Source organism: Oratosquilla oratoria, chromosome 24, assembly GCF_046742065.1.
Source record: "Oratosquilla oratoria isolate Oo_2021 chromosome 24, ASM4674206v1, whole genome shotgun sequence".
In the NCBI taxonomy this organism is placed as follows: Eukaryota; Metazoa; Arthropoda; class Malacostraca; order Stomatopoda; family Squillidae; genus Oratosquilla; species Oratosquilla oratoria.
Window position 1 is genome coordinate 54,778,482 of NC_134800.1, and position 17,909 is coordinate 54,796,390.

Consider the following 17,909-nt stretch of genomic DNA (forward strand, 5'->3'; position numbering starts at 1 on the left):
TCCCTTACAACTTAGTTCTTCAGAGATGAGTCATCCCCATCTCCCATACACTGCTCTGGGCATAAACAATGCAGCAATACAGAACACCTCTACAGGAGGGCAATACCCAAAACTGATCATCTCTCACTGCTTCATTACATGGCAATTATCCTTCCTCTCATCCATTCAAGAAATATACAAAGAAGACAAAGAGAAATCCCTTTGAGTTGCATCATTTCCTGCTCCACTTGTAACTAGTCTCCACTCACACCTGTCATTTGCAATCTCTTTTCCCTGCTCTAAGTCACTCCTCTCACATCTAATGCCCTTTTCATTATATATTCATCCCACAGGCCTTTCCCCCACTATGATAGGTGCTGGCACATGATACAACAATGGGGGGGAGGGGTAATCCAGCTCAGGGTGTCAGGCCCTGCTGACTAGGTAATTGCAAAGATGGGTGTGATATTATGAGAATCTTATTGTGTATGTGATGGATGAATGCACCAACTCAGACATTCCCTATTTGTATAAAGGGAAGGAGCAACGCTCATTAGGTCCTACCTCCTATTATCTAAATTTCCATCATACCTAGCCTCAAATTCATGTACAGTTCCAACTTAATCTATGTGCTTGATTTCCAACTATCATACCTAGATTTGAACTCATGTATGGTTTGAGCTTATGCTACATCGCCTGATAAGATATTCCACATATTTGTGCATTTATATGGAAAACTGTATTTCTTCACATCTTTTCGACATGTGATCTTTCTTAATCTGCCTCCATGACTTCTTTGAGCCCTTCCATCTTTAATAGATCTCTGTCAATGCAATCTATCCCCTCTAGAGTGTGTGTGTGTGTGTGTTTATCTAATCATAATATAAAAGAAGCACTACTTCCCTTACTCTACTAGAATATGGGCTCCATGGTAACATGCAGTCTTTGTTTCCTTTGCCATGTTTATGCAACATGCAGTCAATACTTTGGGGATTGTTTGTGGAGACATCCTTATAGAGCAGGGTCATAATTAATCTACATTAGAGTTAAAATCTTTATTCATAAATGAATTATGACACTTGAAAATGTTCTTTGTCACTTCTAAGACTACCTCTTCCTGATCTCCCATGCAGTGGGGGGGGGGAAAAGAATGCCATCACCACAACCACATGCATGATGTAGGTGACTAAATGGGATATAAAAAAGCAAAGACACAACAGGGTCTGGAAGAACTCCATCCGGAACCCTACTTATTTGGTCATTAAATGTGTTTGGATGTGGTAAACGAGTGTTAGGAGTAGTCCTCACCTCGTTACTCCCATCCTCACCTCTTCTCTGCTCATATTTGACCTCCGAGGGCCCCCCAAGAGAATCGCTCATGGGGCCAGCTGAATGACTAACCAGTGCCACGTAAGACACCACAAAGCCCCTTTGAAGGAACACGTGCAGTACCCACCTCATACCCCATCTATGAGAGTCAGTGGCCCGAGAATGTTTTTGCATTTTACTTCCCTCTCCTCACACTTGACCTCACAGCAATTATGAGCACGGGTCAAGAACTGCTTGTGTATATCAAGGATGGACAAATGCCCAAAGACTCAGATAGCATCAGAGAAGCATACATGAGCCTAGCTCGCTGCTCCTTGCTTTCTCCCCCCCTCCCCCCTTGCTCCCTTGCAAGCAGATTACCAGGGAACACAACCCGAAATGAGAAACAATGGTCTCAAACTGTTCGGAAATAGATTCAATTTGGAAGTGGGTAGAAACAACTTCGCCAACCGTGTAGTTAATGAATGCAATAAACTTCCTGCAGAGGCAGTGCACTGTAGTTCAATTTGAAGCTTTAAGAATCATTTAGATAAACACCTAAGCAAGATGCTGTAATGATTATCATTTATTTTATATTATTTGTTTTTGTTTTGTTATCATTTGTCTGTTTGATTCTCATTTATTATTAGTTATATGTCAATTTATTATTATTGACTATTTACCTGTTTGTTTATTATTTAACTGTACCTATGCATTTATGTATTTTATTTGTTATTTACATTATTATAGTTTTTATTTATTTATTTATTTATTATTAAGATTTTTTTTGCATCCGACCTAGATATGGACCAAAAGGTCTCCTGTGGGCATGCTCCGCCTTTGTAATCCCTCGCCATCTTTCCCCCCCCCCCACCCAACATTCATTGTTAAATAAACCCAACTTCCTCTCCATCATTTGTCTTGCCATCAGTTTAGACACTGGACAGAAAGGATACTGGTCTATACAGGGGCATGTGGATTGTTTGGTTTCAAGATGGGGCTTGTACATGCTCATTTACAGATTGGTGAAATTTGGTTTTACTTCCATGAGTGGTTGATGGATGTTTGAAATCTTGTCTGGGCCTTCTTAATGGTTGTTCTTCTATTTCTTTTATTTTGTACATGCTAGAAAAGGGAAAGGTGACATCCGTTTCTGTTTTTGGTTTTTGTCTTTCTAAATTAGTTAACTTCCTAATTTCAGTTGTGGGTATCAAAATTATTTTGGAGAGGTGCTTGTTACTGATGCTGCACTGCTGTTTTGGTTATGGGATTTTTCCTGAAGTTTTCAATGGCTTTTACTGTACTGCAAATTTTAGTGTCAATTTCCCTTCAATATTTTCTTAGTTTTCTTTCTTTTCTGCTGTTTGCTTTACCTTCTTGCTTTGTTGCTCCTGACCCTGGCAGTAGGCCAGAGACAGAGATGACCCTCCATCCATAAGAAGCTAAGAGGAGAGGGAAATACACGGGTGATGGACAGAAGTGGAATAGATTGGGGTGACTGTATGCCTTGGCTAGCTACTTCCCTTATTATGGGGTGGAGGTCCTAGGATATACATATAGATAGCTTTCTAAACAAATAGTTTAATTAGTTCTCTCTTATTCTGTGGGTTTCAATTTTCTTTTTAGTCTATTTCTTATGAAAGTGACCATTTCAGTTGTTTAGTTGGATCGAATATTTTCATGAAGCCTCTGGAAAAATGTTTAATGGCAATTTTCTGGTTGGTCATTGTGATCTTTATTTAGTGTTTTGTCTATGGATGGAAATTGGGTTCTAGTGCAGGCCTTGAAGTCCTTTTCTACTTCCTCCACATAATCTTGCTACTGCTTTCTTGTAGTTAATGAGATATGAAGATAAACAGTAGAGCATTGATTCCTTTCAATATCTATCTCATATCTCCTCCACATGCAGGATTCCATCATTGGCCCCACATGAAAGGGCATTGCAAGAATACAAGATTAAGAGAAAATCTGAGAGGAACTCTGAGAGGCAAGAACAATAATGTTTTAGTATACCCCTTCTTAGAGGGTCAAATACACTAACCCTACCTTCCCACCTCCTTTGGATTTTTAGGGCTAGACGACTGTTTGGGTTGGGTGGTGGTGGTGATGATGATAAATGATGATGATCATCATTGTGTGTATATTTTCCCATTGTTACAAATTTCAAGGTTAATATGGATGAAGGTGAAAGTGAGAAGGGAGATGTGGGTCTTTCTAAGTGCATATGGGCCTGGTAATGAGAGTATAGAGGAAAGGGAGGCTTTTTGGATAGATTTAAACGAGTGAATAGAGGGTTTAGGGAGAAATGTCAATGTGGTGGTATTGGGAGATCTCAATGCTAGAGTTGATGAACCCACAGATGGAGTAGTTGGGAAGTGTGGAGTGCCAGGAAAAATTGTAATGGAGAGTTGATGGTGATGCATCAAGAAAGAGAGTTGATGATAACAAACAGTGTTTAGGAAGAAAGTCAAGCATAATTACACATGGGAGATGGTGGTGGATGGAAAGGTGGTAAATAGGACTTTAATGGACTATATAGTGGTGCCCAGGCAGACTAGGAAGAGTTTTGGATGTACATGTTCTTAGGGGACAGAGTGGGGGGATATCAGATCATTTCCTGGTGGAAGGAAAGTTGAGAGTGGAGGATGGATGGAGAAAGAGGACAAGAATAAAAGGAAGGGAGATAGTGAAGGACAGAGTGGAAGTTGGTGTGGAAGAGGAATAGGGGTGTTTCAAGAAGAAAGTGACAAGGTGTGCAAAGATTGATGTAGAAAAAGAAAAATGGAAGGAAACTGAAAGAAGGGTATTGAGTGGTGGGATGATGAAGTGACGGAGTTTGGAGAGATATGCAATAGGAGAAGTTGAAGATAAATGTGGGTAAAAGCAAGGTAATCAGATGTACAAGGGTAAAGCATGGCAGTGATTTAGAAGTCTAAAAGGAGAGAGGCTGGAGAAGGTTGATATCTTTAGGTACTTTGGGTCACATGTGGCAGGAAATGGAACAATGGAGGTGTAGGTAAACTGTAGATTGGGAGAAGCAAGTAAATGCCTTGGGGTATTAAAAAGTGTTATGAGAAATAGGCAGCTGGGAATGGATGCAACGAGGAGATTGTGTGAAGGGGTGATTGTGCCAACAGCATTTTATGGGAGACTTAAAATTTCAGTGAGGCAGAGGAAGAAGTATGATAGGGGTTACTAGGTTGGATTGGTTGAGAAACAAGGAGGTGAGAAGAGTGGGAGTGGAAAAGGAGATGGCGGATAGGGCTGATGAAAGATCATTGGGATGATTTGGACACATGGAAAGAATGAGTGATGAAAGTTTAGTAAAAGATGTGTGGAAGGCAGAAGTGGAGGGAGTGAACTTGAAGGGACAACCAATGATGAGAGGGAGGGATAGGGTAAAGGAGGACATAGAGTAGGAGGGGAATGTCTGTTGAGCAAAGAAGGGAAAAGGCAGGAGATAGGGATGAGTGGAGAAGTACTGTATATAGATGATACTGTTGTGTAAAGTTGGGAGGGATGGGAGATGCTTATGTCTGAATAATATTTTGACGAGCCCAAAGTGATTTCTCCTTGTCTTCTCTTTTTCTGCATCAGTGGATGGAGAGGGGTCGCTGAATAAGTGAAGTGGCCTTGCTGTGGATGTACTGTATCTTGTTACATTGCGTTTGACCCAGGGCAGTTGGCAGATGCAGAGATGACTCATCATCCATGAGGAGCCGAGATGAGAGGGGTAAAAAGTGTGGCGGAGAGGAGTGAAATGGGTGGGAATAGGTATGTGCTTCTGACTTAGCTACCCTCTCATATGGGGGAAAGTGCTCTTGGTATATAAACAGACAAATTTCTTCATCAAAGAGATTGCCAATCAAGCCACCATTAATAGATCTAACTAGGATTCAAAATATAGAGGATTGGACTAGTTACTATGGTTATTTTCAAAAAGCAAGTTAGGGAAGTATGTATGAGCAAAATTTGACGCAGCCCGAAGGGATTTCTCCCCGTCTTCTCCTTTTATGCATGGGGGGGACAGAGAGGGGGGTCGCCGATTTAATGAAGCAGCCTCGCTGTGGATGTGCTGTGACTTGAGACACTACCTCTGACTCAGGGCAGTGGACAAGGTGCAGGGATGACCCGTCATCCAGGAGGTGCTAAGATAAGAGGGAGAGTGGAGGGGAGTGGAGTGTATTTAGGGATGGAATGGGTGGGAATGATTTTATGCTTTTTTCTTTTTGGCTAGCTCCCTTGAAAGGGGGAAAAAGCCTTGGTATATGTATGTAAGTTAGGGAAGGAACAAGAGGAATAAGGAAGAACTCAAATTATAAACCAATCCTTCTTATTTTTTCTTGAGCCCTGTGCCGGAGTAATGACTGCATTACGGACTTTTGGTGGCACCCCTATGGACCAGAGCCATGCAGCATTCTTTTACATTTAGATACAAATCTCCACTACCTGAGGAATACCAAGTTGCTTTTTATCTTTCAGTATTCCTTGTTTCTACTGTCCTCCATAAACCCATTTTTAATACATATATACATATACCAAGGCTTTTTCCTCCTTCCAAGGGAGGTAGCCAAAAAGGGAAAGGCATAAAAACACTCCCACCCATTTCATCCCTAAATACACTCCACACCCCTCCCACCCTTCCTCTCATCTGAGCACCTCCTGGATGACGGGTCATCCCTGCACCCTGCTCACCGCCCTGGGTCAGAAGCAGTGTCGCAAGACACAGTACATCCACAGCGAGGCCGCTTCATTTAATCGGCGATCCCCCCTCTCCGTCCCCCTTTGCATATAAGGCGAGGACGGGGAGAAATCCCTTCGGGCTGCGTCAAAATTTACTCACACATACTACCCCACCCCCCACTTCCCCGCCCATTCCTCCTCATGCAGTCACAACATCATCCATATACAACCATTCTCCACTCACCTCTGTCTTCCGTCCTCTCCCTTCCTTCCTCAACAGACATTCCCCTCTTCCCCAAAGCCCCCTTCACCCCATCCATCCACCTCATCCTAGGACGTCCCCTCATGTTCACTCCCTCCACATCTGCCTTCCATACCTCTTTTACTAGTCTTTCTTCACTCATTCTTTCCATGTGTCCAAACCATCCTAATATTCTTTCATCAACCCTATCTCCCAAATCCTTTTTCACCCCTGTTCTCCTCCTCACCTCCTCATTTCTCACTCTATCTAGCCTAGTAACCCCCACCATACTTCTCAGACACCTCATCTCAAACACATTCAAACTCCTTCTCTCTTCTTCTCTTATGTTCCACGTTTCTGCCCAACTTTTTTTTTTTTCCCCTCATGCTCCTGTACCAGAGGAATAAGAATTCTCATGTCCCATCAAGAATCAAACCATGCTTTGACTTTGCCAACACTGCTTATAGGGAGGCCATTGGTGCATACATAACTAACTGATCTTAACTCATCCGAGTAAACTGTGTTAAGGTGGCAGCACACTTGGCTAGCATGCTACTCGCTTTTGCTATTTTGTTCGAGTAGAAACGACTTCAGTTATAACATTCTAGACTTCCGTAAGAATGTCTCAACAATGTGTCTAACATTTGTATTGGTATAACTTCTCTTAGTTCATCATGAAAGAGAGTGGGCGGGGGATGGGGGATGGAGTATGTGTGAATGATATTTTGATGCAACCTAAAGGATTTCTCCCAGGGCAGTGGACAAGGTGCAGGGATGACCCGTCATCCAGGAGGTGCTAAAATGAGAGGGAGGGTGGAGGGGTGTGGAGTGTATTCAGGGATGGAATGGGTGGGAATGATTTTATGTCTTTTCCTTTTTGGCTACCTCCCTTGTAAGGGGGAAAAAGCCTTGGTATATGTATGTTGTCTTTTTCTGCATGAGGGGTCAACCTCTTACTGTCCTAACACCACACTATGCCTCTCCTAATCCTCTCAATCAAGATCCTCCCATAAGCCTTCCCAACTACACTTAAGCTAATCCCTCTGAAACTACTACACTCACAATTGTCCCCTTTTCCCTTGTAAAGTGGAACTATGCAGGCACTTCTCCAGTCCTCCACCACTATACCCCCTCTTAAACAAACATTAAATAACCTCACCAGCCAGTCTACTATCACTGTACCTCCTTTTTTCAAACATTCTGCATGACATCCATCCAACCCAGGTGCCTTACCTGCTCTCATCTTAACAACTGCCTTCACTTCATCCTTCCTTATTTCTCCTCCATTTTCCTCACTCATCAGTCGTTTTCTTAGCACTTCCCACTACAACTACCTTTCCCTCCCTATCCTCCTTCACATTTAGCAACTCCCTAAAATACTCTGCCCATCTTCTTACTGCCTTCTCTTCCATTATCATCTCTCCATCTGCACCTTTTACTTTTTCTTCTCTACTTGATTCGCCTCCTCTTCCTCTCTTAATTTCTTTCCAAAACATCTTTATATTACTTTCAAAATTTTCTGTCATACTCTTACCCCATTTCACATCTGCTATCCTCTTTGCCTCCTTTATCTTATGCTTTACTTCTCTTCTCTTTTCTTTGTACTTCTTATATGTTTCCCTTGTCCTGTTTTGTAACCAAACTATGAAAGCTTGCTTCTTCTCTTCTACAACCTTCTTTACTTCCTCATCTCACCACTCACTACCCTTCCTTCTATTTCCTCCCATCCTCCTTGTTCCACACACCATCTTTGCACACCTTGTGACTCCCTCCTTGAACCATCCCCATTCCTCCTCCACTCCTAGCTCTACTCTATCCTTCACTCTCTCCCACTCCTCTCTCAGCTTCTTCTTATACTCATTCTAATTTTTTTTCATTAAAGGAGTTCACTCTAAGCACCTCCCTACTTTTTGTCCTTTTCCTCTTTCTCCATCTATCCTCCAGTATCAACTTACCTTCCACCAGAAAATTATCTGATATTCCCATACTCTCTCCCCTTAGAACATGTACATCCTTAACTCTTCCTATTATACTCCTATTTACCACTACATAGTCCATTAATGCTCTATCTACCACTCTTCCATCCACCACCCTCTCCCATGTGTACTTATGCTTGACTTTCTTCCTAAACACTGTATTTGCTATCATCAACTCTCTAGACACATTTCCACTATGATTCTTACCTGGAACTCCACATTTCCCAACCACTCTATTTATTGGTTCATTTCCTACCTTAGCATTAAGGTCTCCCAAACCACTACATTGACATTTCTCCCTAAACCCTCTAAGCACTCATTTAAATCTATCCAAAAAGCCTCCCTTTCTTCTACACTCTTCTCACTACCAGGCCCATATGCACTTATAGAAACCCACATTTCCTTTCCCAGTTTCACCTTCATCCACATTAACCTTGATGAAACCCCCTTCCACTCCACTAAACATTTACCTCTCTTCACTTACTAGTATAGCCACCCTTTCTCTCCCTCGCCCTCTCTTCACTCCTGAGAACTTCCCAACTACTCCCAAACTCACACTCGCCCCTCCTTCTCAACTTAGTTTCACTTAAAGCTAACACTTCCATCTTTCGTCTCACAAACATACTGTCTATCTCTTCTCTTTTACTCTCATCTGTACTACATCCACGCACATTAAAAGACCCAAACCTTAGGGTACTGGTTGGAAAACTCCTAGACCCTCTTATGCCTTTACTTTTTTTAGGAATGTCCCCTGTGGGGCTACAGGGAGAAGGATGCCTAGTCCCAATCCCTGTCCCATTTTTCTCGCCTCTTTACGATTCAAGTGGGAATACTTGGTGGCAGTATTCTATCCCCACCACAGGGTAGGCAAAAAAGGAAATGAATATTATGAGAAATGGTACAGGACAGTAACAAAGGGTTGGGGGACAGCATAATGGAGGGACAGTCACAGTATATTAAAAGTGTCGTCATTTTTCTGTGAGCAGAGTCCTCTATCACTGACAAAATGATACATGGCTCTGGTCTGTAGGGATGCCCCATATAGACCCTAAAGTATCAACTGCAAGCTACTTTGTCACAATAACATGACTACTGTGCTGCCACCACCTTTACTCTGGGCTAAAAGTGTTATCAAAGTCCCAAAAGTGCTAACTACATAAAACTAGTATGGAAAAACAAATCAATCAATTCAATAAATTCATCAATCTGTTATCCAGGTTCTCTTTTGCAGTGAACCTATAGCCTCAGGCGATCAGACTGGATCACTTGTCCCACCCATAAATCTGTGATGAAATTTTGTGTTGCTGTCTGGAAGGGGCATTTAAAAATAAACAAATAAGTGGGGAGCACAGTGATCAAGTGAAGTAGTCCACCAACATCTGGTAACAAGAATCTACATGGCAATTAGTCCTGCTATAGTAAATGCACAATGGCAGTATGGACATGCAGTTTTCAATTCCTGAGCTCTAACAAAGGCATTAATGCTAACCACTTTATTGAGTAAGTAATAGCTAACATGCTGAACAATGCAAAAATATAGCATTAGCCAAAATAAAATTTGTGAGAGGCCTGACATTAAGGGGGTTAACATGCTAAACAATATTGAAGCCTGATACAAAACATTCATGCATCTTAATCTTCTGCAATAAATCTTACTTAACAACCACTAAGTTTAAGTAATTTGAGTACAAGTCAAGAATGAACTCCAAATGAGATCAGATGTATACTAAGGCCGAAACTGCCACCTGACAACAAACATAGGAGGGGCTTATGAATGCCCCAAGACAAACGATCTAGCATTTTCATTTGTATTAAAAACTACATCTCTGGCATCAAACCAAAGTGATGCATCATGTTTTTTCAGAATAATTTGAATAACAGAAAATGCTATATCCATCTGAACAGTCAGTCCTGTGACAGTAAACCCTGAAACCAGTGCAACTTTAATTTAGCTAAACCATTCTTATCCTTAGTGTTTTATTAAGAAGAAACTACGATAAAACAGAGCAGAGCCTAAGAAAAATTAGGAACCATCTGCTTGAACAAAATATCACATACCTTTGCCACCATTAACACCTTTGACCCGTAAAGCTGATGAAAAGGATGCATACATCAATATAACAGATTTTAAAACAAATATATATTAATAAATGAATAAAATAAGGATATAAATATATATCTATTCAGTAATGGCGATTTAATCAATCTTTATATCATATGTCATAGAGAATTCTCTTAAAAATAGTGCCCACAAGTCATAATTGTTAAATGGTTTTTACTGTGGATGATGTGGGCTTGTACTATGGCAATAGTTTGACCTATGAATCACTAAGATATTTAATACAGATATCTATAAAGGGAGATGGCAACAGTGCTGAATATGATGTACAGTGTATTCTGTGTGTTGGTCATCTGGGTCAAATAAAGTCTATAACTAAGTAAACTCAGTATAGGTACCATCTCAACGAGGGCTGGATACCTAAATACAGCCCAGCCAGAGTTTTTCTCACTCTTCTTAAGAGTGTTTCTCAGTTGAGCTGATGTCCCAGGGAGCCTGGTAAGTGTAGAATTTGGAGGTCTATTGTGGGGTGCTTGTCTTTGTAAGGACAGGTTCTGGGTTGCAGGATAAAGATGTTTGAGCAGTAAAAGTTGCTAGGATTGTTTCAATTTTGTATTCACTGGGTTATGCTATGTAATATGGTGTGAGTGATGGGAGGGTTTGAGGGTTTGGGTAGAAATGTATGTCAATCATTCTCACATGTTGTTCTATGGTAATGGTTCTTCATGTTTTTCAGCCCCAATACTCCAACGTTCAATTCCAAGTCAACCTGATCCCTCTTTAATATTAGCCTACTGCGCATGACTTTTAATTTCTAATTTACTGTAGAAAAGAGAAAACAGACTGGCTATGAACAAAAAGCTGAATTCTAGATTTTTTCCAGTAAATAAATGAATAAAGTATAATTCCTAAATAAAATATCAGTTTAATATTTTCCAGGATGCCTTTTTGAGTACCCCAAAAAACCAGTTTCGATACCCTTGGGGGTATTGAGGCACTATTTTACGAACACCTGCTCTACAAGTGTAGATTTACTATTCTATCTACATACATCTATCTAACCAAGGGCTTTTTCCTCCTTGTAAGGGAAGAAGCCAAGTCAAAAAGAATGTACTCCGTCCCATCCACCACCCTTTCCTCCCTCCCATCTTAGCTCCTCATGGATGACAGGTCATCCCTGTATCCCACCCACTGCCCTGAGTCAGAAGTAATGTAGCAAGACACAGTACATCCACAGCAAGGTCACTTCCTTTAACCTCTTCACTCCGAAGCACATCGCACATCCAGCAGCATTAGCTGCTCGACGTGCGATGTTGCGTCATAATAATCGCATTATAAAAAATAAAGTCAGTACTCAATCGTTCGTTCTCTTTCACCCGTGTATTTTGATAACCATAGAAAATTGATGAAGCCAGTTTAGAGAGAATGAAAATTACATAGGTACGACTACAATAAATATAATCAAGATGGTGATGTTGGCATCATCGAGTACCCACTTGCTCCTCATGCCGCCTACGTAGGCGTCACCGTATGGAAGTGGTTAATTGGTGACTACCTCTCTGTCCCCTCATGCAGTAAAACACAGGACAAAAAGTCCTTTTGGGCAGCATCAAAAATCATTTACCCTCCCCCATCCCTTACTTCCTTGCATCCCAGTATTGTCTATACACACTAAGATGATGCAGATGTACAAGAGACATAGTTGGCACTGAGCTGATGGTGAGCAGACAGCTCATAAAGCTGGAGGAAGTGGAGTTCTTATGTATTTAAGGTCATATGTAACTATGGCCATATAATTGTCAATGGACTTGTCAATTGACAGAGCCCAAAGGGATTTCTCCTCATCTTCCCTATTTTTCCGAGAGGAAATGAAGGAGGCCTGCCATGTAAATGAAGTGGTTTGCCCTACTATGGATGTGCTGAGTCTTGCTTAACTGCTTAGAGCCCAGGCAGTAGGCAGGGGACAGAGATGATTCTTCATCCACAAGAAGCTCAAATAAAAGGAAAACAAATGGGTGATGCATGGGAGTGTGATGGATGGGTACATGTCTTGGCTGGCTGACTCCTTTATAAAGGAGAAAATGCATCTTGGTATATAATAGATTTGGTAACACATAGCTGGGAATGGAGCAGTGGTAGGGGGTGAATTATAGAGTAAGGGAGGCAAGTCGTTTTACTTAGATCAGTGATCCCTTCAGTATATATTGAACTACAGCTTACTTAACCCCTTCTCTACCGGATGGTATTTATCCTGGTTGTTGTCATGCTACTTCACTTTATGATGTTAATTTTAAGTTTATATATAAAATATGATTATTGGGAAGGTTTGAGCACATGGAAAGAATGAGTAAAGAACGATTAGGAAAAAGAGTGTGGAAAGCAGAGCTGGATACAGTGAACTTGAGGAGATGACCAACAATGAGATGTATGGATGGGGTGAGAGGGTCTTTGAGCAAGAGGGGAATGTCTGTTGAGCAGGGAGGGGAGAAGGCAGGGTATAGGTGTGAGTGGAGAATGGTTGTGTATGAATGATATTTTGACATTGAAGGAATTCCCCCCCCCCCCATCTAATATATTTTCCGCATGAGGGGATGACAGGGGGGGGGGGTCCCATAGGGAAGCAGCCTGCTGTGGATGTACTCTATCTTGCTGCATTGATTCTGATCCAGCCAGTGGGCAGGACACTGGGATGACCCCTTCATCCATGAGGAGCTAAGACACAGGGAAACAAAGGTAGAGGATGGGAGAGGGTACACATCTTGGCTGGCTGCCTCCCTTATATGGAAGAAGAAAGCCTCAGTATATAGATAGATAAATGAAATAACCAATAACTTTGTGAAACTTTGCACCACTTCTTTGTATGATCAGTTGATAAAGTTTGTAGAATAGAGTGGGGGAGGGGGTCTGTTGAAGGAAGTACATACATACATATACCAAGGCTTTTTCCCCTTTACAAGGGAGGTAGCCAAAAAGGAAAAGGCATAAAATCATTCCCACCCATTCCATCCCTGAATACACTCCACTCCCCTTCACCCTCCCTCTTATCTTAGCACCTCCTGGATGACGGGTCATCCCTGCACCTTGTCCACTGCCCTGGGTCAGAAGCAGTGTCGCAAGACACAGCACATCCACAGCAAGGCCGTTTCATTAAATCGGCGACCCCCACTCTCCGTCCCCTCATGCATAAAAGGAGAAAACGGGGAGAAATCCCTTCGGGCTGCGTCAAATTTTGCTCACACATACTACCTCACCCCCCATCCCACCTCATGCATCACAACATCATCCATATACAACCATTCTCCATTCATCCCTGTCTTCTGTCCTCTCCCGTCCTTCCTCAACAGACATTCCCCTCTTCCCCAAAGCCCCCTTCACTCCATCCATCCACCTCATCCTAGGACGTCCCCTCATGTTCACTCCCTCCACATCTGCCTTCCATACCTCTTTTACTAGTCTTTCTTCACTCATTCTTTCCATGTGTCCAAACCATCCTCATACTCTTTCATCAACCCTATCTCCCAACTCCCTTTCCACCCCCGTTCTTCTCCTCACCTCCTCATTTCTCACTCTATCTAGCCTAGTAACCCCCATCATACTTCTAAGACACCTCGTCTAAAACACATTCAAATTCCTTCTCTCTTCCTCTCTTATGTTCCATGTTTCTGCCCCATACAGTGCTGTTGGTACAATCACTCCTTCATACAGTCTCCTCTTAGCATCCATTCCCAAATGTCTATTCCTCATTACACTCTTCAATCCACCAAGGCATTTACTCGCTTCTCTCAATCTACATTCTACCTCCACCTTCACTCCACCTTTTCCTGCCACATTTGCACCCAAGTATCTAAAACTATCCACTTCCTCCAGTCGCTCTCCCTTAATGCTCACTTCCAGTCTACTGCCACTTTCACCCCTTGTACATCTCATCACCTTACTTTTACCAACATTTATCTTTAGCTTTCTTCTATCACATACTCTCCCAAACTCTGTCACCAACTTCCTCAGTCCCTCCTCCGATCCTGCCACAAGCGCAGTGTCATCAGCAAACAACAGCTGGCTCACCTCCCACTTTTCTCCATTTTCTTTAACCATCTCACAATCTCTGACCCACTACCCTTGCATTTACCTCTCACACCACCCCATCCATGTATAAGTTGAACAGCCAGGGCGACATAACGCATCCTTGACGAAGTCCCACCTTTACCTTGAACCACTCACTCTCTCCATTTCTAATCCTAACACAAGCTCTAATATTCTCATAAAAACTCTTGACAGCTCTCAGAAGCTTTCCTCCTATCCCATATATCTGCATAACCTCCCACAGTGCCTTTCTGTCTACCCTATCATAAGCCTTTTCCAGATCCATAAAAGCCCAAAAAACATCCTTCCCCTTTCCTATAGCTTTCTCACATATTTGTCTTACCATAAAGATCTGATCTACACAACCTCTACCTGTCCTAAATCCACACTGTTCCTCACCAATTACTCCCTCTGTTCCTCTCCTAATCCTCTCAATCAAGATCCTCCCATAAGCCTTCCCAACTACACTTAACAAGCTAATCCCTCTGAAACTACTACATTCACACTTGTCCCCTTTTCCCTTGTAAAGTGGAACTATACAGGCACTCCTCCAGTCCTCCGGCACTCTACCCTTTCCAGCAAACATTAAATAACCTCACCAACCAGTCCACCATCACTGTACCTCCTTTCTTTAGACATTCTGCATGGCACCCATCCAGACCAGGTGCCTTACCTACTTTCATCATCTTAACAACTGCCTTCACTTCATCCTTCCTTATTACTCCTCCATTCTCCTCAATCATCACTCTTATTTTCTTAGCATTTCCCACTGCAATTATCTTTCCCTCCCTATCCTCCTTCACATTTAGCAACTACCTAAAACATTCTGCCCATCTTCCCCTTACTGCCTTCTCTTCCATTATCATCTCTCCATCTGCACCCTTTACCTTTTCTTCTCTACTTGATTCGCCTCCTCTTCCTCTCTTAATTTCTTTCCAAAACATTTTTTTATTACTTTCAAAATTTTCTGTCATACTCTTACCCCACTTCACATCTGCTCTCCTCTTTGCCTCCTTTACCTTTTGCTTTACTTCTCTTTTCTTTTCTTTGTACCTCTCATATGACTCCCTCGTCCTATTTTGTAACCAATCTGTGAAAGCTCGCTTCTTCTCTTCTACAACCTTCTTTGTTTCCTCATCCCACCATTCACTACCCTTTCTTCTATTTCCTCCTGTCCTTCTTGTTCCACACACCATCCTTGGACACTTTGTGACTCCCTCCTTGAACCATCCCCATTCCTCCTCCACACCTAGCTCTACTCTATCCTTCACTCCCTCCCACTCCTCCTTCAGCTTCTTTTTGTACTCCTTCTCCTTTTCCTTTTCATTCAAAGAGTTCACTCTAAGAACCTCCCTACCTTTTGTCCCTTTCCTCTTTCTCCATCTATCCTCCACTCTCAACTTACCTTCCATCACAAAATGATCTGATATTACCCCACACTCTCCCCTTAGCACATGTACATCCTTAACTCTTCCTATCATAATCCTATTAACCACTACATAATCCATCAATGCTCTATCTACCACCCTTCCATCCACCATCCTCTCCCATGTGTACTTATGCTTGACTTTCTTCCGAAACACTGTATTTGCTATCATCAACTCTCTTTCTAGACACATTTCCACCATCAACTCTCCACTACGATTCTTTCCTGGAACTCCACATTTCCCAACCACTCCATCGATTGGACCATTTCCTACCCTAGCATTAAGGTCTCCCAGTACTATTACATTGACATTTCTTCCTAAATCCTCTATGCACTCATTTAAATACATCCAAAAGGCCTCCCTTTCTTCTACACTATTCTCACTGCCAGGCCCATATGCACTTACAAAAACCCACATCTCCTTTCCCAGTTTCCCCTTCATCCACATTATCCTTCAAGAAACCTCCTTACACTCCACTACACATTTATCTATCTCTTCACTTACTAGAATAGCCACCCCTTCCCTCCCTTCACTCCTGATAACCTCCCACTTACACTCCCAAACTTACTCACCCTTCCCTTTCAACTTAGTTTCACTCAAAGCCAACACATCCATCTTTCTTCTCACAAATATACTACCTATCTCTTCCCTTTTACTCTCATCTGTACCACATCCACGCACATTAAAAGACCCAAACTTTAGGGTGCTGGTCGGAAAACTCCCAGACCCTCTTATGCCTTTACTTTTTTGTTTAGGAATGTCCCCTGTGGGGCTACAAGGAGAAAGATGCCTAGTCCCACTCCCCATCCCTTTCTTCACGCCTCTTACGATCCAAGTGGAAATATTTGGTGGCAGTATTCTTTTCCCCCACCACAGGGAATTCCCCCACAGCAGAAAATGAATACTCAGAGAAATGGTACAGGACAGCAGCAAGGGGTTGGGGGACAGCATAACGGAGGGACAGTCATAGTATAAAAGTGTCATCATTTCTCTATGAAGAGTTTTCCTCTATCATAGACAAAATGATGTGTGGCTCTGGTCCGTAGGGGCGCCCCATATAGACCCTAAAGTATCAACTGCATGCTACTTTGCCACAATAACAAGCAGCCAATACCCCCAGACAGGGAAGTAGAGAATTTTTACCCAAGTAGGTGGTGTGTGAAGGTCAGGAATGAAGAAAGATGTTTGGCATGAATGTGAGGTTGCTTCAGTTATGTAATGTCACCATAATTGTTCAACATTTTCTTTACTGTACTCTGACAAGACACTATAAAAATAATTCTCTCTTTTACATGTATTCAAGTCCCTTTCAGGTAAATTTTTTTTATAGAAAACAACAACCCATTTCAAATCCAATTACCAATAACGTGTCTAATTTGCCATTACCTGTAAATCAAGGCGGCTGAACAAGGAAAATCTTTGTCCCTTCCACTCCCACCACATATATCCTTTATGTTCTTTCCCAATTACACTAAACACTGCACCTTATAACTGCATATAAGATAAAAAGTTAAATAGTATGTAATTATTAACACTAAACTGCAGCAAGAAAGGAAAATCAACTTACTTTCCAGTTCTCTTGATGTTAGGTAGCGAACATGATCCAGCATGTTGTCATATGCAATGGAACAATTGTGCCCAAACCTTTCTCTCCAGCATAATTCATCTAGGAATAGCTGGATTTGCTCTAGGCTTAGTTGAGACAGGGAACTCTATAAGGAACATAGCAATAAAACTTTAAGAAACTGTCATGATTAATATCAAAGCAACATATATAACGAATTTTGAACATGTTATATATGACCTAAAATACAATTTACCCTTTCAAATTCGTCCACATTCAAAACCTTCTGTTTCATAAAATATTTCCCTCAGTAAACCATTAACTATGAAAAGGGTCACTATTATGCCACATTCAATACTTATAAAGACAAATGAAAAAGTCAACTAATTATGCTTTCCAGATAAATAATAACAGAAACTTTTACATTACCTGGAACATTTTGGGCACATGCTTCCGAAGATAGGTCATGATGTGTGAATTCGAGTTAGGATTGTTTTCATTTTCTGATCCCACACATACTGTGACCTTCAAAGATAAAAAAAAATAAATTAGGTATGAATAATTTTCTTCAAGTATTTGTACGTACATATAC

General features: G+C 41.7%; 1 protein-coding gene across 5 annotated transcripts in view; it reads right to left on the reverse strand.

Annotated features, from left to right (window-relative positions):
- Positions 1–17,909, reverse strand: part of LOC143038648 (uncharacterized) — a 74,392-nt gene that overhangs the window by 35,145 nt on the left and 21,338 nt on the right. For 4 of the 5 annotated variants that reach the window (XM_076208144.1, XM_076208145.1, XM_076208143.1 and 1 more), the window contains exons 13-15: positions 17,747–17,842; positions 17,321–17,465; positions 10,246–10,278 (exon numbers count right to left, since the gene is read on the reverse strand). In XM_076208144.1, the coding sequence (XP_076064259.1) occupies positions 10,246–10,278; positions 17,321–17,465; positions 17,747–17,842 (274 nt within the window). The remainder of the gene's footprint in view (positions 1–10,245; positions 10,279–17,320; positions 17,466–17,746; positions 17,843–17,909) is intronic. The other variant, XM_076208146.1, reaches the window with a different exon arrangement.